The sequence below is a fragment of the Clarias gariepinus genome, chromosome 15 (genome assembly GCF_024256425.1).
Source record: "Clarias gariepinus isolate MV-2021 ecotype Netherlands chromosome 15, CGAR_prim_01v2, whole genome shotgun sequence".
NCBI lineage: Eukaryota > Metazoa > Chordata > Actinopteri > Siluriformes > Clariidae > Clarias > Clarias gariepinus.
Window position 1 is genome coordinate 8,932,066 of NC_071114.1, and position 24,899 is coordinate 8,956,964.

Here is a 24,899-nt window from a genome sequence, read left to right on the forward strand (position 1 = left end):
GAATCAGGTCTGAAAAGACAGATTTGAGCTGGCAGTCTGAATAATGCCTAAGAGAATAAATTTCAAATGCTTTGATGAAATAAACAATAAAATCAATAAAAAAGAAAAAGAAAAATCCAAAGCACTCAGGTGAAGCAAAAAAAGAAGAAGAAAAAATGAATCATTAGAAGAGATAAAGTATTAAAAATACAAGCAGCTACCTTATGTGTTTAACTGAGATCACTCATAGCATGCTTTAATCACACACTTACTACATTTACACCTGAGACGTGAACTGCACTTAGACTTACCGTAAAAAAAAAAGAAAAGAAAAGATGAGAAAAACTTTTTGGTTCATGTTTTAAAATGATAACCCATGGTACAGCAGAGCACATCATGATTCCCTAAAAATGATCCTTCTAAACATATAAAAAGTGTATATTCTTGTATCAGAAACATCTGTTACGTGCTGAAAATAATCTGGAGCCGAGTGTGTTGTCTGGCACCCTCTTACGTTCCTTTCAGATGCTTATAATTCAAGCTGTGTTCTATTGTTTGCTGCTGAGACATAATCAGTTGTGATTGAGGTTATTGTTCTTGACTTTATTGTTTTTGTAAATGCGTGTGTCTCCAGCTCCATCACCCTTCCCAAGGGTTCCGTTTTGGGACCGTACGTGAAAGCAGTGCTGAGGACTACATGAAGAAAAGCTTCCCTGAAATGCATGAATATATGAGGAGATTCAACGAGCCAACCACCCCAGAGGGAGTCGCCACTCTCAAGTAAGAGATCATCGCATTCAGTAAAACCAACCGAGCACTCTACTATTCTATGGCAAATTGGAAATAGTTTGTTATTATATCTTCGAAAAAGCTTCCATCTGGTGTAGTGTTTGATCTGTGTCATATTGTATTATTGTGTATAATTTTAAGATCAGCCCTCTTGAAATATTACATTTCCAAAAAAAAATCTATTTGGTAGAACAGCACTGGGACCATGATGCAACACTCTATCCAGGCATGGTTTCTTCAGCAACTAGTTCCATTAACAGAGCAAAAATACACCGATCAGCCATAACATTACAACACAAAACATTATGTGGTGCTGAGGCAGCTCTGGCCCCACGAGACATGACTCTACAGGACCTCTAAGGGTGTACTGTGGTGTCTGGCTCCGAAAGTTAGTGGCAGATCCGTTGGATGCTGTGGGTTGCAGGGTGGAGCTACCATGGACCGGAAGAGTTTGTCCACCGTGCCCTATGGATGCCCAATCGGATTAAGATCTGGAGGATCAGGAGGCCTTGAACAGCCTTGAACTCTATGTTTGCAAAGCCCCATATACAGCAAGCTATGATGAACTGAGTGTTCTGGTGTCTTTCTATTGTGGCCAGCACTGACTTTATTCTGTGGTTGATACTGCATTCGCTTTTCTGTGGGATCGGCCTCAATTTTGTCAACAGTTTTCGGGTCCAGTGCTGTGAAAAAATATTTGCCCTACTTCATGTACTTATTTATAGTTCTTATGTATTTATTTATTTTTGGCATATTCGTCAGACTTAAATTTTTCAGATCATCAAATCAGTGTTCATAATTTAAGAAGAGACTGGGCAAAAATGTAATCCATTGGAGAGTTCCAAGGCAAAAGTCACTACTGACCAAAAAAAGAACACAGACTTGTCTCAAGAAAGGCTCGTCTCACATTTGCCCACAATGTTTGGTTATCTCCAAGACTTTTGGGCAAGCATTATATCAACAGTCAAACATGGTGGTGGTAGTGTGATGGACATCTTGCCATAATTAATGGAACCACAAATTCTGTTTTTTTACCAAAAAATTCCAAAGCAGAATTTTTGTTCATCTGTTAGTGACCTCAAGCTCAAGTGTACTTGGGTTAATTATTCAAAACACACCAGCAAGTCCACATATAAATGGCTCAAAAAGTGCAAAATTAAGATTTTGGAATTGCCTAGTCAAAATCTGATTGAGCCTAAATCTGATTGAGATGCTGTGTCATGACCTTAAACAAGCTGTTCATGCTCGAAACCCCTTCAATGTGGATGAATTAAAACAATTCCGCAAAGAAGAGTGGACCAAAATTCCTCCACACCTATGTGAAAGACTCATTGCTGGTTATTGCAAATGCTTGGTTCAAGTTGTTGCTTCCAAGAGTGGTACAACCAGATACTGTATTTGTTTGACTGATGGCACTTAGTTAGTAATCTAGTAACCTAGTGTAAGTATCTATCCAATGATGGAAACTTCAAAGCATTTTTTGTATAAGAGCGTCTGCCAAATGCCTAAATGTAAATATTAGATTTAGTGGGCAATTACTTTTTAACATGGGGCCAGGTTTGGAGAGTTTTTTTCTTTAAATATATATGGAATATGCATTTAGCATTTAATCACGTCATCTCAAGTAGGCTTTTATTGTCATTTTCAACCATGTACAGTTCAGTACACAGTGAAACGAAACAGCATTCCTCCAGGAGCAAGGTGCTATAATGACATAGATTAACAAAACTAGCTAGCTAATTAAGAACCCTAATTGGCTGTCTAGCTGAGACAAGACAGATTGACATTTTTAAATAAACAGAAAACTAAGTCCTATATAAACGAGACAACATAAAGTGCACATGCAAATGTGCAAATGAGAGTGATGAAGTGACCATACAACACATTTCATATAACATCTATGTGTAATATTAAAATTTGTTTAATGATCTGAACCATTCATGTGTAACAAATATGCAAAAAAATGTAAAAATCTGGTAGGGGGCAAATACTTCACATCTTCTAACAGTTCACAGCACTGTATATAACTGATAATCAAAGTTATTCACTTCACTCATCGGTGATTATAATGTTATGGCTGATTGGTGTAAACCTAATAATTGGCCATGTTATGTCTAAAATGTCAGTTACTCATGTAGTATTTTTGTGTTTGTAGAACAGTTACATAAATAAAGGTATTAGCGCGCATGCAATTGCATGTACAGTGGAACCTCGGAGCACAATTCGTTCCAGGAGTGGGCTCATATTTCAAAACACTCGTGAACCAAATTAAATTTTCCCATAAGAAATAATAGAAACTCAAATTTTTCGTTCCACAGCCCAAAATAAAAATAATTAAAACAAAATATAAAGTAAAACAGAATGTGTGTGTGTGTGTGTGTGTGTTTGGGCCTCTCGTTATGTGTGTGCGCGTGTGTAATTTGACACTCAATTAATCTCTAATGAGACTTTCTTTTGCTTTACACGCCTGCGCGTGTTATAATAAACAGCACACGCGCGCTGTACACACACGCATTCAAACACAAAATAAAATATGTTTTACGCACACACGTGGTCACAGTGTTGTAGTAAACAGTACACGCGTGCACGGATGTTGATTATACCAGTAAGGAAGAGGTATTAGAGACGTGCACTAAGACCCAGCAGGGGAGATGATTACCCACAATTCCGCAGCCAAGAGAGAGAAGCCAAGAGTTGGATCAGTTGCGATCACGTGACGCTCGGCGTCAAAACAAGAAGCGCTCTATAGTTGTTTTTTATAATACAGATCTGTCACCTTTAATACAGTGACTCAATAACAGGAACATGTTTTATTGATGTTTCAAAATGTTAAAGGTTTAAAGGTCCTACACATTATATTTTTCATTAAATTTTAATATGATCTTTAGGGTCCTAATGAAAAGTTTGTATTATACGTTAATTAAAAATTCAAAAGGATTGTGTAAAAAAAACACTACTTTTACCTGGTAAAAACTAGCTCTGTTCTCAGCAACCTGTTTCAGTACATGCTAATTTAAATGCTCATGACCTCTGCTGAGCCCGCCCCCCCGTTCTGTGGGGCGTGACACGTCGGGTATAGTGACGGAAGTGTAGTCCAGTGCGGGCAATGCTTTGGACTGCATTCAAAATGCAGTCCAAACTGTAAAACTATGGATTATAGAGCCCGAGCCTGTTTTCTTCAGTGGTTTTTGGTTTGATTTAAGTACGGAACCTACGCGGAAGTTTGTAATATCGCCTGACAACGCAGAAATTAAAAGAATGGACATGCATCGACCCGTTTGTCTTTCTCATCACTGCATGGGCATGAATTAACGGGCTGTTGTGCTGCCACGAGCAACAACAAGAAAAGCGGAGAAACTTACCGAGAGAGATACGGACACGATGTGTTTACTGATGTGTTTACATGACTTCTTAATCTTCGACAGACATCGTTATAAACCATCTAACGTAACAAAGGTAAGCATAATATAGTTTTCCGACTACGTACACAGTTTGCAACTAGACAATCACCTTAATGCATTGTTTATAATAAACGGGCGATTAGGGATTATATAGAGACGGATGTACATAGAGAAGAAGCCATAACCATGTTCTATTAGAGTATAAGTTAACTTACACTCCGCATTCATCGTGATTATTAGAAAAGGCGATCTGCAAAGACTCATAGTAAAAGGAATCACACTCACCGAGCCTGGTGAAGATGAAGCAGGAACACGAAGCGTTAGTACAGATCCATTTTCAGGAGCAGCTTCCTAGTAAAACCTGCTTTATATTGACCCGCGTTTATAAAGCAGTCTGGTGAGAAATGATTATCACAAACATGAACGCATTTAGGTAAATCAGCGGGGACGTTAGCTTTAAAAACTAAATTCAGCCACTGCCTCCTCAGTGGCTCAGATACCTAACCCTAGGTAGGTACCCTAGGTCACTAACCCTAGGTAGTGAATGACGACTGCTGTGTTCGCTATTACACCCAACAACTGTACACAACACTCACTTAGGCGCCATTTTGCTCCAGCGGCGAAAAACAATGGCCGACAGCTTCTTCTCACTCGGGGCGGGTCTTTGCTAAAACACCAGTGTCAATCAACTTGTGTAGGAGCGGCCTCTGTTGGTTTGGCGTCACATCGACAGGCTTTTGCGATTGGCCTGATTTCAGAAGGGGGATGTTACTGTAATTAACGAAAAGAAAACCACTGGGCGGCTCTTTATCATCGTAGAGTGGTTGTGTACGCACTCTCCTAACACACAGTTTAGTCCAAACAGCTTAAAATAGTGCATGTAGTGCTGTATGACCCCTTTAACCTGAACTACAACTGATTTTTTATTTCCTCCTTGGTTAATAATCATTGCTGGCTAATTAGTCATTAGGAGTTTCAAACTCTGGGTGGTAACGGCATCACGCCACCTTGGTGTTGATTAGCTTCCAATAACAGCATGCCCTTGTCTTGTTTTATTAGTTACTTACAGACTGGAGTTCTTATCAGATCAGTGAGGAAACTGCTATTTTAATGTTCGCAGTAGCAGGGGTGGAAATAAATAAGGTCCAGATTTCCTTCCCGTCTCGCTTGGTGTTTGTTATTCTGTGCAGGGAGAAGGTCTGGGACTCCCTGTCTGCTCACACCTGTGTCTTCTTTGTTGTTGCTGTGCTGAAGTCTGTGACACTGATTTCAGGATGTGTGTGTGTGTGTGTGTGTGTGTGTGTGACTTGTCCTTTGGATGTGTTTGGTAGTCCAGGTCTATATAGATAATAAAAAGCACAGTCTTTGTTGCTACTTTTGTTCTGATTCAGTTTTCTTCCTGGTTCGACACTTCAGTGTTTCTACATTCGGAGTTTTCTTTGCTGAGCGAAACGTGGCCTTGTAACAAAGCAAATAACAAATGATTATATAGCAAATAACTGTAATCTAATAACCAATAATAATTGTAATAACATAACTGTGTAAGCATTTATGAGCAGCCATGTGTCTCAATTGCTTTCTAATGGATTTATTTTCTGCCACTCCCTAGTAGTATTGTGACTAGTGCTACGTGTCCATGATCCATGATCTGTATGGATACACTCTCGTGGTTTGGGATGCATGTGTATCGTAGCTTAATTGCAAGTTTCATAATAAAATTCGAGCCACTGTATGGGAATATATTTGGTCTCATTCCCGGGGTTTAAAAAGTCGTCTTAAATGTGAATGTTAAAATAGAAAGAACTTGACTAGGGTAGGGGTCAGGTTAAGGATCCAGGTTGCTGATGAGAAGGTCGACGGTTCAAGCCAGCGTTTCACCTCGTTACCTCTGTTTGGTCTTTGACCAAAGTCCTTAACCCCGTCTGCTCCAGGGGTGCGTACAGTATCATGGCTGACCTTGTGCTCTGACCCCAGCTCTCTACCTTGGAGAAACAATTTCACTCCGCTGTAATGTATGGTAGGGTACTCTCTGCATGTGGAGTGGTTCTAACAAACCCCATTTAACAGGCTGAATGGGAGCTAGAAAAAAAAATCTCCCTTCTGATTATCTGGATCCTCCTTTGCATGCATGTTTACAAATACTTTGTTATTCTGCACATTTCAACACCTTGTCAGAACTTTAAAATAGAAAAATGTTAGAAGAAGTTTCTCCCGCTGGATCAAACCTTTAGTATGATAGCTCTTTAATCAACGATTGTGCCGCTGTCTTTAAAGTGGCACTGGGTATTTGATCCCTCTATTGTGCATTGCAGGGTATTAATTTTCCATCTTGTTTAGGGTGGCACTAGATTTATGGGTGTGCTTGCTGAAGAACAGTTGGGCCGGACAAATGACGATGGTTCCATTTGCAAGTGACAGGAAGGCAGGGTCTGACTGATGAAAACCTTGCTGTGCAGATTTAATCGAACGAAGAATAACCATTTAGGGAAGTGTGTGTGTATGTGTGTGTGTGTGTGTGTGTGTGCATGCATGCGCTCATGCAGTTTTATAATCCCTCTCTCTTTGTGTTGTGAAGGACAGATCCTCCTCAGCTTGATGCTTTCATCATGGACAAAGCTTTGCTGGACTATGAGGTATCCATCGATGCCGACTGTAAGCTGTTGACTGTTGGCAAACCCTTCGCTATTGAAGGTTAGACTCACGCACTCTGTCTGAAGCCACTAAACATCCATCCGTCCATCCATCTTATCCTGTGTAGGGTCACTAAGATTCGGGAGGTTTCCCAGCCTGAATACTTGGGGCACGAGCCAGAATACTGTACAACCCTGGATGGGGTGCCAACCTATTGCACTGAACAAGCACACACACACACAAACACCCACACACACGCACACACAACCAATCACCCTTTATTTGGCAGTTTGGAAACCAGAATACCTACTCAATACCCAACGAGCATGAGGGAAACATGCAAACTCCATACACAGGACCGAACCCACAACCCTGGACATACAAGGACAGTGCTAAACTGTAGGTCACCACCTTCTTAACCAGTACACCATGCACACAGAGACAGGAATCGAACTTGGCCAGGAATCGAACCCAGACCCTGGAGGTGCAAGGCAACAGTGCTAACCACTACACCACCATGCCGCCCCCCCAATGTGACACAGATAAAAAAAATTTGGTCCGTCTTAATGCACAAATATTATGTGTTTTAGATCATATCTGAGTCACTTTCATATGTAGATCGGATACATACAGTATCTGATACACGGTCATGGGACTTGAATGAGAACGTGCAGCTCAGTATTCATGCGACTCTTTCGCCTCTGCGCATGAGTGAGGCACTTACTGAAGTCAGTCAGCTCCGGCAGCACAGGGATTTCATAGCAATAGCAGCAAAAAAAAAAAAAAAAACAGCTAAAACGAGGCGTCTGGCTTTCTTGCTTCTTCTGGACCTTAACGAATACAGCCTCCAGAGCTGTCTCAGGGGACAGACATGTCCACATAAAAGTCACATGTGAACCCTGATGATGTGCTAATCCGATCTGACCAAGAAATCATGGTGGCTTGTAATCTAAACATAGTCTTTGATATTTTTTGCAGGGATAGGATGACCTGTCAAACACCCGAGCACTGAGATCATCAGCAGACAGCCTTGTGTAGATCTTTGGCTTTCAATAATCTTCAGCTTCTTCTCTTGTAATGTTTTTACAGTAGTAGTCTCAGGCATATCGAGCCAAGCACAATTTTGACTTTTTTAACCCTGCCCTGATAGGAACTGTGGAATTAAAAGAAAGTGAGATGGATCTGGGTAGTGAGCCTCTGAATAAAGCGATGTTCTCATCTCATGTTTTCATATTTTAGACTCCTGAGCGTATTTCACAGCTCACCAGCTTTGAAATTTGTCTGGAGGATTTCTTTCAGGCGAATCTTTTCTTTTTTTTTTTTCTTTCGGAAAGCACCTATTCATCCGCTGGAAGCAGGAACAGGTTCTTCACAAAAAGGCTATGGGAAAGGTTCCACAATTCTCTCCAGGGGAAAAAGGATGAGACGGAGAAAGTTCAATAATTTGCGAGAGGAGAGAAGAATAAGCTCGCTGTTGCATCCTCGAAGCCTGACACTGAGCTGAGGTTACAACAATAATTGGGACTTTTTTATATATTTCTTTCTTTATAATTCCTGATTCCGAAGACCTTTGATTGTCGTCTCCGTGTTAATTATGTGCCTTGTATCATGGCCGTCCTCTGATTGGTTGCGGCCAGATTGGCATCATTTTGCACTGTTGACTCGCGCCGTCGAACTCTTCTTACTCTCATTCAGTCAACTATGGATTTTAAAGGATTGTTGGAATTTAAATATAGAGGACATGAATATGTCTTTCTGAAACCCTTATGTCTGGGTTGGCTTGAATAAAAACTAAGCTTCAAATCATTATGCTCGAAAAAGAAACAATCACAGAGCGTATTTGGTTGGCTTAATGATGTTAAACAGAGAAATCTGTTCCGTCCCGTTCAGCTCCCTGCTTGGTTTTGACAGGAAGGGAATGTACGAGCAGGCTTTTTGTTATGTGGTTTTTTTTTTCCCCCTGCCAGTTTTTCTCATTTCCCCCTCCCCACCCCACCCCACCACCACCTCTGTCATTGACTCACCTTCACTGTTTACGCTTGAGTTGAAATAAATAGCATTGCGCTCGCAGCCTGATTGGGACTTACGTGCTTTTTCATCGGCAGGTTATGGAATCGGCCTGCCCCAGAACTCGCCTCTCACGTCCAACATTTCGGAATTCATCAGTCGCTACAAATCCGACGGCTACATGGACATGCTGCACGACAAGTGGTACAAAGTGGTACCCTGTGGAAAGCGAGTCTTCGCCATGACGGAGGTGAGACTGACAGCGTGCCACGTTTTGACTCCCAAAGAATTGCATTTCCAAAATCATAATCCTTGTGAGGGATTACTGAAATGTAGACATCTGTAGACACAACGGCCCATCACTGTAAGGCAGGAACCAATGCATGGAGCTTATCCTACAGCCCACATCAACTGTACATAATAATGCATACTATACTGTACATTACTATGTTACACACATACAATGAGGAAACTGGATCTCCGTCGTGGCGTGCGGGCAGTAAGTTTTACTGGGAATTTATCTATCTAGGTAACTGGCTTCTTTTTGTTTTGTTCCTTGCAAATACACGCCAAACGAACAGTTTGATAGTAAAATGTTTTTTTACGAGAATACATTGCATATGATTTCTTTGTTACGATCCGGTCGAGGTCGGGCCACGACAGGAGAAAAAAAAGTATAAACTAAATAAAAAAGGGTGTGGGAGCAAAATCAACTTGCAATTCCCTAAAAGTGGTTCTGAGCAAGTACAACAGAATAAAGAAAAGTCAAAGTCAAAACACACACAGAAGTTCTATAATGGCATGCAGGGCAAATACTGAAGGGAAAACTATGTTTGAAAGCAGTCAAAATAGCAAGCAAAGGGTCGTACACAGTATATTTCTGTTAGAACTCAACTCCTTGTGGAAAGGCAAGGTCTGGAGTCGGGTAGGCAGAAAGGGTTTATGTAGTCCTTTTGGTTATCCATTCAACCAATCGCAGAACCCAACAGCTTCCCACTCACACCGCTTGAGTTTCTCTTTACTTCTTATACAACAAAGCTTGTGCATCTTATGATTTTGCTTATTTATTTATTTATTTATTTATTTATTTATTATTGAGAATATTATCAGGAGTGCATCATGGCTCCATATTGCACCAAACCAATTGCTAGCATTAGTAAAAGCAAGAGGAAAAAAAGTGACGTGTTAAATAAATTGAAAATTGAAAATAAGTTGGATTCTTATGAATTCTTAATAAATTCGGAGTCATATGCGAAAAACCTTCTTTTTCCTGCCGTCAACATTCTTCAAACATCCACCGAATGCATTTAGATCGCTTACGCTTGACTGATCATGTGACAAAAAGAAGTGATGCAATTGGCTTTTCCCAACATGACGACTATGGTTCTGAGAAGTGTCTGCTTCACGTCATGGTTTGTCTAAAACATGAAAGTTCAAAGGCAAAGGATATGTAGTGTTCTTGTAATTTTTGTTAACGGAAAAAGAAAATGAGGAAAAGTCAGAAAATGTGGTTTATCACATTTTGCTTCCAAACTGTTTGTAGGGTCAACTAGCATTCTGCCTCAAATCGCACACTTTTGATTAAAAAAAATTATGCTTTTAAACAGTCAAAAGACTGTGTGTGTGTGTGATTGTGTGTGGGTGTGTGTGTTACCACCATTATGTTTTTTCTAGAACACTAGATGCTTTAGAATGTAAGGTCAGACTTTTTGGAGTTCAGGACAATAATCCCAACAATAGTGGAAGTATGAAAAAATAAGAGCTTGTCAGTGTGTTTCACCTCACCGTGCATGAAATGGCTAATATTCTAGAGTTTGACTTTGAAACCTGACAGTCAGGGATGTTTTTGGCTCTGACGTGCCCATGTACCTGCAAAAGTATAAATCAGGATCCACTTCTTCACATCAAGCTGGGTAAAACCATACACCCTGTTGTGTTTTATTCCTTATGTACTATCTGAAGCTTGAGGTGACATTGCAAAGAGATGCATCCTTTTAAACACATCATCTGTCTGTTTTTTGTTTGTTTTTGGATGAAGTGCAAGCTCAGCCTTCGCTTTAGACTGGTCAGTGCATGTTGCATTACCCATACGGATCTGACATAATAAAATATTCATATGTTCACAAGACCTGTTAGAAAAAATAAGAAAGAATTGAAAGCGGTGCTCAGGGCTGGGGGTTGAGAGGTTGTCTATTGTGAGAACCCCTAGCCTAACTATTTTATTCATTAATTTCATTCTGCTCATGATGGCCACCTAGTGGCCAGGGCTCTTGGGCATATGCCAAGTTGGCATGCTTGCTAAATTGTCCCTGCATGAATCCAGTTATTTAAAAAAGTGCATGTTTGTGAAGCGAAAGATTGCAATATTTCTATGAATGAAAGTAAAAAAAAATTTTTTTTTATATGTTTAACCCAGCATCCATTATTTCTGGTTAAATAGACAATTTCATATTGTATAGATTTAACTTTTTTAACTGTTCTTTATTACTCCTGTAATGAATTTTTGCATTGTGAACAGGATAACAGAGAAATATGCCCCCTTCCTTTACACCGAAATAACTGCAGGCCATCTGTCATGAGCCACTGGACCATGTTATTGCACAATTATTTGCTGTTTAACCTGATCAAACAATGCCACTGGGATGTTTCAAAGCAAGACTAACAAAAAAAAGCAGAAAACATATGAAGCTAAAGCTTATGCCATCTGGTCTGGGACCCATCTATACCCAGGTAGCCAACTATTGAATGTTCAACAAACCACCCATAATCTTTTCATTTATTTATTTATTTTAATAAATTAACCTGAGTGTCTTTTCTGCCTTGTCCTGGGCTATCCTTCAGCATACTGAATTCAAATAGCATGTGTAGAATAGTGAATCTGGACAGGGGATATAAAACAGAGCATTTCCATTCTGGAATAAATGACATATTGAGATCTTGTAAAGCCTTTGGCTATTATAATGACATTGCGTGTCTTGTGTAACCTGTTACACCCGTGAGTTAATATCGAAGATCCAGAAATATGTACTCCTGCATGCAAAATATCCTTAAGTTAATTGAGGGCAAAATGACCGCAGTCTCAGCTAAAACGATTATTCCTTATCATTCCATTTAAAATCCTCCTGCTTTAATGGCATCCGGCTTGACACTGATAAAAAGGTGCAGAGTGTTGTGAGAGCATTTGAACAGCTTTAGAAGTGCACCAAACACATCAGGATGGCATTAAAGGGATGATCTTGTAAGGATTGTAGGTGTTAACACAGACACCGGTTTATGTCTCTGCTTAAAGGATGGATTGTTTTGTGACCCGAGCTGCCGTAGATTTATTTATTTATTTATTTATTTATTTTCTCTTTCCTGCAATTGTCAGTCCGAACAGTTCCCTGACCCTAAAACACTGAACCTGGGCCTTGGCAGTAAAAGCAACAAATCATAACTAAAGTTGAATTTCAAGGTTTGTTGTGCTTAGTGTGGAGGAGATGTAGGCGGATAACAATTATGTATGATTTATGCTTCTGACTTATACGCTAAAGCAGAACATGATTCATATAATTATATGTGAAATGATGTATTTAGATTTAAAGGATGAAGTGGCCTAGTAAAAATGATGAAATACACTATAGGATTGTCTGGCAACTGGAACCCGGACGTACGTAGGGCAAAAGTCCGGGTCTGAGTGCGAATTTAACATAACTCTTACAGTTAAACAGATGAAAACAGAGGTAAGATGTATAGGGTGAACGTACAAAATAATAGACATATAAGCATGTTCAGGTGTTACAGTTTGAAGACAGTTTCTAGCTAAAACATCAACCTTGATAAGTTTTAGCCATTTGTCTTATTGTAGGTATTGTTCAATAAAACTGATGGAAATTATTCAACCAATAACATTTACAGAAGACTGCACGGTATAATAATGAGACTCACAGCTACAGCAAAACATTTCAACGGTGCATCCGGTTTAAAGAAGGTCGTACGTCCGTGAATAATGATCCCAGCCGAGGTGGCCCAGAGCGAGTGGAACGCCTGATCCTTAAAAATTGACGCAACACTTGTCACCAATTTGTGCATCTGTCTGTGGGAACTGTACACATGATCATCCACTTGCACTTTACAGAAACTCGGCTGGGAGTTATTGCCAACATCTCCTGCACAGTACCGACCTCCCCCTAAGCCATTTCCTTTTTTGGGGAGTTTTCTCCCCCCCTATTTTCTTCCTAATTTAGTCGTGTCCAATTCCTCCCCGTCACTAGGGGGCTCCCACATTAAGGCTACTACTACCACCACTCAGTCAGGAGGGCCGAAGACTATCACTCGTTTCCTCCGAACTACGTGACGCCAGCTGACCGCATCTTTTCGAACTGCTCGCTCACGCACCGTTGGGGGCGGCGTAACACACTCGGAGGACAGCGCTATCTGCTCTTTCCGCTTGCGCAAACTCGCAGACGCCCCATATTTAGGGAGCACTAAATACCTCTCATCTCTCCCCTGTGAGAGAGCTCGGCCAATCTGCTCTCTCTAGAGGTTACAGCATCACCCGGGAATCAAACTCACAATCTCTGGATGATAGGGCGAACACTTTACCACTGTGCCACTCAAAACCACTTGAAACACTGGACTCCCAGGAATTCCCTAAATGGTGTCTAAGCACTAGTGATAAGTCCATTAATATAGCAGAGAATTTGTTAGAGAAATAATGATAACATAACTGAGTTCTGTTATTCTGCACAAGCAAAAGTCCCAGTTTGACCTGAACACCCCTCATAATTGGCTTAATTAAGAAAGTACCATGATGTTTCAACATTGAAAAAAGGTTCAAATTTGGACCTTATCTTGGAAAAGCAGTGTTCTTTCACTGTCGGAGGCGCAGGACACTTGCTGCAAGATCTAAATTCTTTTTTTCAAAGTGGTTAAGAAATAGGAGTTGACCCAGGCAGTGTGTAAGGTGAACCAAAGTCCTATTTTATCTGTAATAGATGATTTGAAGGGCCGCTGAAGGAGGGGAGTCAGTATTCTACAACAGTCTGCTCCTGCGCTTTTTTCTGATGCCCTCCGGTCAAAAAGAGCGAAGGAGGCACCCGGCATTCACATGAGAGATTCTCTCCTTCTTTCTCATTCTTCATGGTCAGGCTGTGACTGAAGTCATTTGTGACGAAGACAGAATGGTAAAGCTGTTTGTGGTCAAACTGTGTTTTAGTTTAAAGTCTGTGTACAAGCTGTTAAAGGGATTTATGTTTTATTTCTGTCATCATTTTAATTTATTCCTCAGGTATATAGACTATAACTTCACAGTGTACTTTATATAACACTCACTCACTCATTGTTTATACTGTTTTATCCTGTATACAGTGTCATGGGAGGCTAGATCCTATCCTGGTAGACTTTGGGCATTAGGCGGGGTCCACCCTGAATGGGATGCCAATCCATTGCAGGCTTTATATAACACATCTGTATTTCTCTGAACGCTGCTTTAGACACATGGGTGGGCAAGATTAGATTAGATTAGATTAAATTAGATTAGATTTAACTTTATTGTCACTGCATATGTAGGTACAAGGCAACGAAATACCTTCTGATTGGTTAACCAACCAATCAGAAGTGCATTTTCAGTGCAGAATAATTTGCATATATAAATAGTATAAAGTGAGGTAGATAAATTACAATGGGTGCAAATGAGAAAATAATGCAACATATTTGGATACATGATGACTAAGTTAATTAAAATAAACTGCAAAGTAATGTTATGCCAGTTATGCGGAACGGTATCTTAGTGGTTAGCACCGTAGGCTTGCACCCCAGGCTCTGGGTTCGATTCCCGCCTCGGAGTGTGTGTGCATGGAGTTTGCATGTTCTTCCTGTCCTTGGTGGGTTTCCTCCGGGTACTCCAGTTTCCTCCGAAAGTCTAAAAACATGGCGTTCCCAAATTTCCCATAGTGTGTGAATGTTGACCGGGTGTTGAGCCGACCATGGTTGTAAAAATGAAAATAAATACAATCACATTCAACACACATTCCCGAGCTGTACCTGACCTCCACATTCCCTAGTTGTAACTACAGAGGTTCTTAGATTTGATGCTAGTTATGCTAGTGAAACCTTTCTGGTGTTATAAAACATAAATGTTTGGTCAGTTGAACAGCTTTCTGGTTACAGTTGGTGTCAAAATGTGAAATATTACTGGAAAGGTTTACTTTACGGACCCTGTGAGCTAGATTAAGCTAAAACTGTAACATTACAAGCTCCTACTTTGCTAGCATTTAGCATGCTAGTACTTGTAGTAGGACTGTGCAGTCATGTGATCTATGACAGAAACATCTGTGTTGATACAGTAGGTGTGTGTGCCTGTGTTTAAGATCTGTTCAGTCTGTTCGTGATACAGTAGCTTTATTTGCAGTTGTCTGCTTTAATTGTACTTTTTAATGGTGAAGTGGCGTCATAGCAAGTCAGGCGTTAACAGGTTAGTTTTAGTTCGCTAGGGTGGAATATATCAACTCTTTAACTTTTCCACAAATCGATTGATAAATACTATATGTCACTGATCCTTTAACAGATTTGAGAAAGTTTTAATCCTTAACATTGTTTTAAAGCACTTTAATGAACACTATCCAGGCTTGTTGCTCCAGTTGTCATAGAAAAAGATGCATTTTTCGCTATAAAACAGTGCCGCTGGCGAAGTTATTTTTAGGGGAAATCCTGATGTCAAAATCATTCATCTTCCATACCGCTTATCCTGCCTGGAGCCAATCCCAGGAAAGTTATGGCATGAGGCGTGGTATACGCTGGACAGGGTGCCAATCCATCACAGGGCCACACACACACACACTACGGGCAATTTGGGAACGCCAATTAACCTAATCTGCATGTCTTTGGACTGTGGGAGGAAACTGGAGGAAACACACCAAGCACGAAGAATACATGCAAACTCAATGCACACAGACCCAAAGGCAGGTATCGAACCCTTGACTACTACACCAGCGTCACAGAATCCTGATTTAAAATGTTAAACATAGGTTTTTTAGGGTTTTTTTCCTCCTAAAGTGTTTTTTGTAAGCAAACTTGCACTGTCGATATCTCAGCAACCAGACATGATAGACTACTAAACATGGTATTAAAATAAATAGAGCCAGGAATCGGAGAATATCCATAACTCAAATCAATCAAAATGTTTGTGATCACAGATGACAAATGTAACTGAACTGTTGATATTTTGTATTTTTTTACACTACCTTTACACCTTCACTTCTCTATAAAACACCCAGATAACTAACCGATGCTTCAGTCATTAGCTATATATTATCATTGTTGCCATGCATCATTTCTAAGTGATGTCACCACTCAAAGTATGTTCTCCAAGCAGTGGGTAGTATTACCACCACATTGCCCCAGGGTCCCCGGTTTAGTGTGGGTTGCTCTCTGTACTCTCAGTGTGAGTTCAGCATATTCTCCCTGTGGACGCCTGGGTTTCCTCTGGGTTCTCCGGTTCTCTTTCACCTCGAAAAAAAACATCCTGGTACACAGATTATCTATACTAAAATTTTCTCTAAGTGGAAATGAGTACGTGTGTGTGTGTGTGTGTGTGTGCATGGTGCTTGACTATGGACTGGGGTCTATTCCACTGTGTGTCCACTGGGACAGATTGACTTTGACCTTGATGAGGTTAAAGCTGTTCCTGAAGATGTATAATTTAGAAATAATGTTGATTCTCACGTTTCTGACCATTTTGCACAGAACGGTTAAAAATATTATTTACTACTATCTTTTATTTATAATGCGTTTTTCAATCTGCTAGACATTTCTGACATTTACGGAAGGAAAGCAGCAGCGCAACAATTCACATACGCTGATTTCAATTAGACATAATGATTTTTTAATTAATTTTCAATTAGTTCTAGTTCTAGTACGATCTGTTCTCCATCAAAGGCACTCCTGAGAGCATGTGGGACATCTTTGCCATGAATCATGAATACCATGTTACAGACGGGACCTTTGCTGGCCTGAGACTGAAAGAAATACAATACCCCCTACTGGTTGGCCAGAGTACTACATGAACACTTCAAAGAGGCATTTTCAAAGGGATTGGAGGTTTGAAACCTCTGACAGAGACAAGACACCTAGGGCTCAGAACGGCTATTGCTCAAAAGCCTTCCAACATCCATGCATTCATTCCTCAGCTTATCTCACGCAACACTGCTATGAACGTTCAGGATTGCATGGAATGCACTTGTACAGATATATGACATTCTTACACAGTTTTTTTATGCAGTAGCTTGCTGAAGGTTATCTTGCAGTAGAAGTAAAGTGTGTGTGCTTTACTTATGCACAGTACATATTGTGCTGACTGTAATTGATCCGTCACATGTGGAGTAATTGCCTGCTTGTCTACGCATTGCTGAGACTTTCCCATGATATTCTACTTCATAGTGCTTTCATTCAGTGTTGTTTGTGTAGCACTGCTGACAATGGGCATTGTGACAAAGCAGCTTTACAGAAATCCAGATGTTTACTAGATTTCCATTACAATCTGTAATGAGCAAGCCAGAGGTGACAGCAGCAGACAAAGAAAAACCTTAGACTTAAAATTAGTTCTTTAAAATTAATCACAAAATAAACATAAATAAAAACACATTATGGACCTGTGCAATTATTAAATCCCAAAAAGCTGGAATTTATTACAGGTAATATACAGTACCCATAGTCAGGATCTTATGTAGAGTTAATTTTTTAAAATACATTTGATGTGATAAATAAATATTGGCATCCTCTAAACATCATTTTAATAAGATTGTTCGTGTCATTATTTGCTATAAGCCTAGATAAATATGTTTGAACACGAAATGGTACGTTTAATAGTTACATATGGCAGTTGAAATTATTTTCGCAATTTGTTACAATAATCGCAATGTGATTTTTGATTAAATCTTGCAGCCCTACTTAAAATGCAATGCGTCCTCTTATGGATGATTAGAATTCATTACTTTTCTATAACTAATAATATACCATTATATGTTATATATACAGTATATATTACCAAATACAGTATTACATTATATTACTCACTCAGTCACTCATCGTCATTACTGCTTAATCCTGTATTCAGGGTCACGGGGAGCTTGGAGCCAGGAGGCTTAGGGCATGAGGGTGCCAATCCACCGTAGAGCACACACACATACACACACTCATTCACACACTATGGGCAATTTTGAGAACAATTAACCTAACTTACATGTCTTTGTACTGTGGGAGGAAACCGGACTACCTGGAGGAAACCCACCAAGCACGGGGAGAACATGCAAACTCCATGCACAAGGAGATGGGAATCGAGCCTGGCCGAGAATCGAACCCTGACCCTGGAGGTGCAAGGCGACAGTGCGGCCTACATTATATTACATTATATATGCATACATTTTATATTTTCAAATGAATGTTTTTTTTCTCATTTCTACTTTTAGCAAAACAATTGATCTACTTGATATTAACAATATTTAGGAGTTTACATTCATAGGAGGGACATTCAAGTCTTGTGATGAAATTTCTCATGAATTTCTCAAGACTTCAACAGTGACAAGTCTCTTGACTGCAGTAAAACATAGGAATGGTACAAACCTTTTAAAAAAGGGCATACTGTATATCCGGTAATGCCCTGAGGTGGCACGAAGCACACTGCAGTTGCACACTGCAAGGGAGTGGAAAGCTTGATAGTTGATAGATTTTTACTTTATTACCTATGTGCAGATGAGACGCATCTGTCTGTGGGAACTGTGCACAAAATCATTTTTATTTCATTACACACCTGAGGATTAAGGGCCTTGCTCAAGGGACAACTTGGTGGTCATGGGATTTGAACCCGGGACTTTCGAGCCGTAGTCCAATGCATCATCCACTGAGCTACTCCTGACCCACACCGCTTGACCATTACAGGCACTCGGCTGGGAGTTATTGGCACATCCTCCCTACAGTCCTGACCTCACTCCGAGCCATTTCCACATGAAAAAGCAGGCAGTGCGATGATGGTGTACTGAGAAAACTTTCTACCTTGATGGTATCCAAGCACTAGTGAAACACTACGTGTAGCAGGAAATGATATAGAGAACTGAAGGGAGAATTTACTCTGACTACAGTATGTTCTCAAAAGTCCCAGTTTGACTCAAACACCCCTCACATACAGTAAGTCCATATTTAATTCTGTTATTTACTTGCTGCTATTGTACGTTGCTTGAAATCAGGTCTCTGTGCTTAGTTTTATACCCTAGTCTTATGCCCTAGATAGTGTGTCTTTTAAAGGGAGTGCGTATGAGGCTGAACTGAGTGTAAAGAGCAATGCAAGTAAGTGTGCATATTAAAAATTAGCTGAAGGTGCTGTGAATTGAACCTTGACTTAAAAACAAGATTCAGGGCTGGTGAACAGTGTCATCTTAATGCTCTCAGTGCGCACAAAAGTAAAATTCTCTCTCTCTTTCCCTCTCTCTCTCTCCTTGCCTTTTTCTGCATGCTCACTTTCCTTACCCCCGAACACCTTTTTGTGCATCCAGATCATAACACCTTGCACTTATTTTAATGACTTGCAGTGAGAATGTATTTGATGATAGGGGAAAATGCTGTGGTGGAGGAGTAAAGGTGATTAAGGGAGAACCCTCGCCGGCCATGTGGGAGGCTCAGGGTTTGCTTTGAAACCCCAACGTGGGTGTTGCATCCGAAAGGACATCCGCTCTCTCCGTGCCAAATATGCAGAAAGAGATTCCTGCTGTCGTGACCTCCTAACGGCCGTAGCGGCAACTAATAAAACAATACAAACAATGTAGATGCTGTAGTAGCTTGTGTAGTGTTTTCAGTACTATTAGATATGCTCTTATCATACTGTGGTCCAAATGGGGTCACACGGTAAACCATTCTTTAGTGTCAGTGAAGAGAAAAATAATGCTATGAATAAAAGTGTCTAAACTGTGTGGTTTATCTGCTGTTTCCAATTCATGTGAACCAATTTGTGGTTCTGTAAAAAATTGCCAAAAAGTGGCCCAATTTACCTGACCTCACCCTAATACTTTATAACTTTACTTAAGTCCAGTTTTCACATATCTGTACTTTACTCGTAGTTTTATTTTTTGGAGGAAAGTTTTATTTTACTTTTACAGTACTACATGCTACAGCAATTATCTGTACTTTTACTTCACTACTTTTCTGTATGGGAAATGTAGTGAAGTAACTTTGCGTTACATAACCATATGTATATGTAACCTAATTGCATGATATGTCTTCCCTCCTTGAAACACTTGATAATGTAGCAGGTGTTCAAAATCTGAAGCATTGCAGACAGCAAAGAAAACAGCACTTTTATAATCTAGAAGCTCAGAGAAAGAGACTTTTACGGCTGCTTAAGCTAATACAAGCTCAGTAGATTTTATACCCAAGTCAATTTTACAGTAACTATGTTTGCACTTTTACACAAGTGGACATGTAAATAGACGACTTCTAGTTTCTACTTGTACCCAAGTACATTTACATTTACATTTAGGCATTTGGCAGACGCTCTTATCCAGAGCGACTTACCAAAAGTGCTTTAATGTTTACAACATTGGATACATACTTACACTGGGTTAAAGTACAGTAAAGTACAGGATTCGCGACTTTGTCCACTACTACCTTTTATACGATTCTATACCATGCTTTATTTATTCTGTTGTAAAAGGACTGTACTTAAGATGTAGCCACATGGCATGAGTCTATTTCTCCATACAGTACTAAGACATGCTTTAATATTTCTTATGATTCTTACAGTATGTCAGTATTAATACGGATGAATCCTTTTCCTTCCAGACGCTGCAGATGGGTATCCAGCATTTCTCAGGGCTGTTTGTGTTGCTGTGTGTAGGCGTGACTGGGGCGTTACTCACTCTCATAGGTGAACACGCCTTCTACCGCTTGGTCCTGCCTCACATTCGCCGTCGGCAGAAATTCAAGTACTGGCTCCATACCAGTCAGGTGAGACACCATCATTCAAGTCATGAAGTTTACCTTCATCAATCAAGGTTCAACCCAGGTTCTGAATCACCTGTTTAAGGATTTCATCCTGCTGCTCTGCTTAAATAATATCATTAAAGGTTCCTGTCCATGGTCCTGTAGTAACACCTATCCTGTTTTTCTTCAACTCTTTCACTTCAACTCAGGAAGGGCTGTAAGCTAGCTAATTAGGAGGATCAGATGTGTTCAGGGCCGAACACTAAAATGCGCAGGGTTAGTCCAGGACTATGGAACCTGCGCTCCAACCCGGGATAAGCGATGTAAAGCCGGAGAGGTTGAGTGGAGCAACTTATACCATGATCGTGCATTTAAAATCATCAGCATAACAGAAGAATTTAGTAGCAAGGAGCTTGATATTAATCATTATGCATTTGACTTGTTCACATTTGTTAACTTATTAGGTCTAAATTTAGTGCTTTCCTGAGATACGACCAATCTGTAACACATTATAAAATATATAGTATATCAGGTTATCATTCATTAATTATTTTAAACTTGGCGAGAAGGGTGGCTTAGTGGTTAGCATTTGCACCTTCAGGGACAAGGGTTCAATTCCCACCTTGGGACTGTGTGATTGGTGGTTTTCCTCCGACAGTCCAAAGACATGAAGTTTAGCTTAATTGATAAGTGTGTGTGTGTGTGTGTGCCCTGCAGCAGATTGGAACCCTATCCAGGGTGTACGTCTCTTGTCTCCTGGGATAAGATCCAGGCCTACTGTGACCCTATAGAGGTGTTTAGGTGATTAAATAATGTGAATGTATTCAAATCTTCAGTGTTTAAAGGACAGATAGTGCCATCTCGTGGTCGTAGTCTGAAAACACACTTAAAGTGCTGTTGCCTCCCAGGTTCAGGGTTCTCATCACCAGAGTATTGTAATGTCATTTTGTCGCTCTTTTTCGCACGTGCACTTTATGTTGTTTTTGTATTGAAGTGACAATAAAAGCCTACTTGACCTGACCTGAGGAGGGAGAATTTCAATTACAAGAAGAAAACATGGCTGTGAAAAAGACAGACTCCTTGACTATTCAACTATACTTAGTTCACCGCTGACCAAATGATCATGTGACCCATTCTAGACCCTGTATGGAAATCTAGAGGATGTGTGGTCGGTGTTATACAGGAGTTGGTGGGCGTCTGCATGGCACAATCACTAAACTGTATCATGGTTTGTAATAAATATTTAGTTTAAAAACTGCTTTACAAAATTCCACAAAAACATACTTTTAGATGGACCAGTTGTTCGAAACCCCCATCCCCAAGTCTAAATGTGCATGTGGCTGGACCCTCGGTCATTCTGGCATCTCATCCATTGTATTCCAGAGTTTCTGGAACGAGCTCCAAATCCACCGCAACCTTGAGCAGGATAAAGTGCTTGTTGAAGGCAGTTGAATAATTCTCAGGTCTTATTGATTTTCAGCGCTGAACACTTTCTATTCTTTGAGGTAATTGCTTGCTTTATTGCAGAAAATTCACCGGGCACTGAATATGACTTATGAGGACGTAAAACGACAGAGAGCCAACACGGAGAAAAGGTATTGACTTTGTAATGCGGGGATCTCACTCAATGGCCTTATTTTAATTCGTTCCATTGTCTTTTTGCCTAATTGCGAATTATAAATCATGATCTTAAAGCAGGACAGACTTACATTTCTTTTTATTGATGATTATCGATGATGATGTAATCTAGCGCCAGTCTCTCAAGCCATTACTGATTTGATTCTTTTTACACAGCTGTAATATCCAGAAGTCCCAGCCGGCACAACCTCCACCACCTCCGCCGCCGGGGACCTTCGCCAAGTGGAATAACGAGAGCAGCCGTGCCGCAAAAGAGCTCAAGGACAACAAGAGGGTTCATTTTAACCTGGAGACGTTAAACACACGCCGCCTCCTTGCCCGCGTAGTCGCGGAAGGCGGTCAGGGAACTTCTGGATCCGCAACGGGAACCGGGTCCAGCTCTGGACCGGCACCCGGTGGAGGTCAGGTGTTGAGAGTGTGTGAAAACGGTGGCCCGGTGCCTCTACAGCCACTCCCTTCATCTTCTCCACCTCATTTGACTGAGCCTCCAAAGGACGGAGAGCTGGAGGAGCTGCAGGAGAAGATCGAGGAGATCCGCGGTCAGCTGAGGGACGCTCTGGCTCGCAGGGCCCAACTTCAGACTGCTCTCGCCAAAGAGCGTGCCGCTGCTGTGATTCCACTGACCCAGGAAGGGCCGCCCACAGTCACAGCCACAATTTGCCGCTCCCTCGTCAAAGACTTGGAAGGGAAAAGGTGATGCTGACGCTTTCGGGACAGCTCAGAGGGGAACAAGGCGATGATCCACTGGAGGCAACCTGTTTTTGATGTCTAAAACTGATCACTGATGCCTAGAATCTGCTGCAGTCCTCACGCTATAGCATCCTCAGGCTCCTGGCACTGTTATGCTTATGAGAACAGCAACACAGATTCTCTAAAGCAAATCAGATCTCCAGCACCCTATCATGCAGACCCGAAAGAGAAACGTAGACGCGCAGCTGAGGCCTAAAGCTCTCCGGTTATAAGGCAGGACACACCAGCATGGCTATGTGATGTCTCGTCTTGTGTGGAGAGAATGCACAGGATTTCTACATGCTCTTCTCTTTTCTGCAGATGTGTTTTTGGGGGTTTATGGGAGTACCGGCTTGGGATGTGAAACATGACATAAATTCTCTCAATAGTTAAAAAGAAAAACAAAGAAGAAAAAAAACATGGTGGTGGGTTTTAAATGTTTTGTTTAGTTATACAGTATTTGATCTAAAATTATAATATTGTTAATTGGGCTTGGATGTTTTTCATAAATAAAATCTAATATAAGAATGGCTAATGACCGTTTAGAATTTTTAATTCCAAGGAAATATGATGTAATACATCATATATAATATAATATATGTTATTTCACAGGGCAGGAAATTAAATGGGATCCATTTCACAGGAATGTTAAAATTGAAACTCGATTCCCGGGTGATGCTGTAACCTCTCGCAGCCGGAGGTCTAGAGAGAGCTGATTGGCTGAGCTCTCCCAGAGGGGAGGGATAAGAAGTACTTCGTGCTCCCACATTAATCTACAGCCCATCATGGGCGTCTGTTTGTGAGCGGAAGAAGCGGATAATGTGTCCTCCAAGTGCGTTATGCCACCCCAACAGTGTGTGAGCGAGCAGTTTGAAAAGATGCGGTCGACTGGCGTCACGTGGTTCGGAGGAAACACGTGATAGTCCTCTGCCCTCCCGACTAACTGGTAGTAGTAGCCTTAATGTGGGAGGCCGCCTAGTGGAAATTAAAAAAAATAATAAATTGAAACAGAGTTTTGGTTTTGAGTGTTATGTCTGATGTGATGGTCAGCATGTGACCCTGTCCACAGGTTTCACTTTTAGATATTTTAGCAAATTTAAACCTGAAGGTAAAAATCTACTTTTTCCCAAAATAAGTCTCCATCCAACTCTATAACTAAAGAAGGAGGCCCAAACTATGAGGCTACATCTGTTTGTGAAAGTGATTTATGAATTTAAGAATAAAAAATTATAATAATTTCTAATAATCAAACAACCAAAAAAAAAAAAAAAACCAATATTAGATAAAACCAGGAAGGGTGTGATTTTCTAATTTTGCTACTCTTTTGGAATTTATACTTCTTTTCTATGACATCTACAGTATAAACATAAGAAATATTATACTATAAAAATTATTATATGATGCACTTATTTTGTTCTTATGTAAAATAAAGCTGTACTGGGGTGGGTTTCGAATGTACAAAGTTTGAACCCCTGCTCTAGTAAGATGCTCTTAAATGATCACAGGCATACATGACACACACACCAACACACCCACACAAAAATGACCCAGCAGTGATTCATACTGAAAACACAGGATTAGGCAGATTTTGTGGATCTAGTCACTGCAGCTATGATGCTTGTTTCTAGCATTGCTTATTTGGCATAAAAGCTGGAGGAATTTAAGTGTTTTATTTTTGCACCAAGAATCATACACCAAATCAGCCATAACATTAACACATCAGCTTTGTTTATCAATTACAAACCAGTACAATAGTGACAGAATCATGGGCAGCCG

At 40.5% G+C, this 24,899-nt stretch overlaps 1 protein-coding gene across 1 annotated transcript in view; it reads left to right on the plus strand.

Annotated features, from left to right (window-relative positions):
• The window catches only part of grin3bb (glutamate receptor, ionotropic, N-methyl-D-aspartate 3Bb), a 74,350-nt gene extending 50,787 nt beyond the window's left edge, over nucleotides 1–23,563 (plus strand). Inside the window, exons 4-9 of the mRNA XM_053513391.1 lie at nucleotides 614–759; nucleotides 6,745–6,860; nucleotides 8,906–9,057; nucleotides 20,616–20,780; nucleotides 22,284–22,351; nucleotides 22,551–23,563. Coding sequence (XP_053369366.1) covers nucleotides 614–759; nucleotides 6,745–6,860; nucleotides 8,906–9,057; nucleotides 20,616–20,780; nucleotides 22,284–22,351; nucleotides 22,551–23,091 — 1,188 coding nt within the window. The 3' untranslated portion in view covers nucleotides 23,092–23,563. The remainder of the gene's footprint in view (nucleotides 1–613; nucleotides 760–6,744; nucleotides 6,861–8,905; nucleotides 9,058–20,615; nucleotides 20,781–22,283; nucleotides 22,352–22,550) is intronic.
• Nucleotides 23,564–24,899: the final 1,336 nt, after the last annotated feature.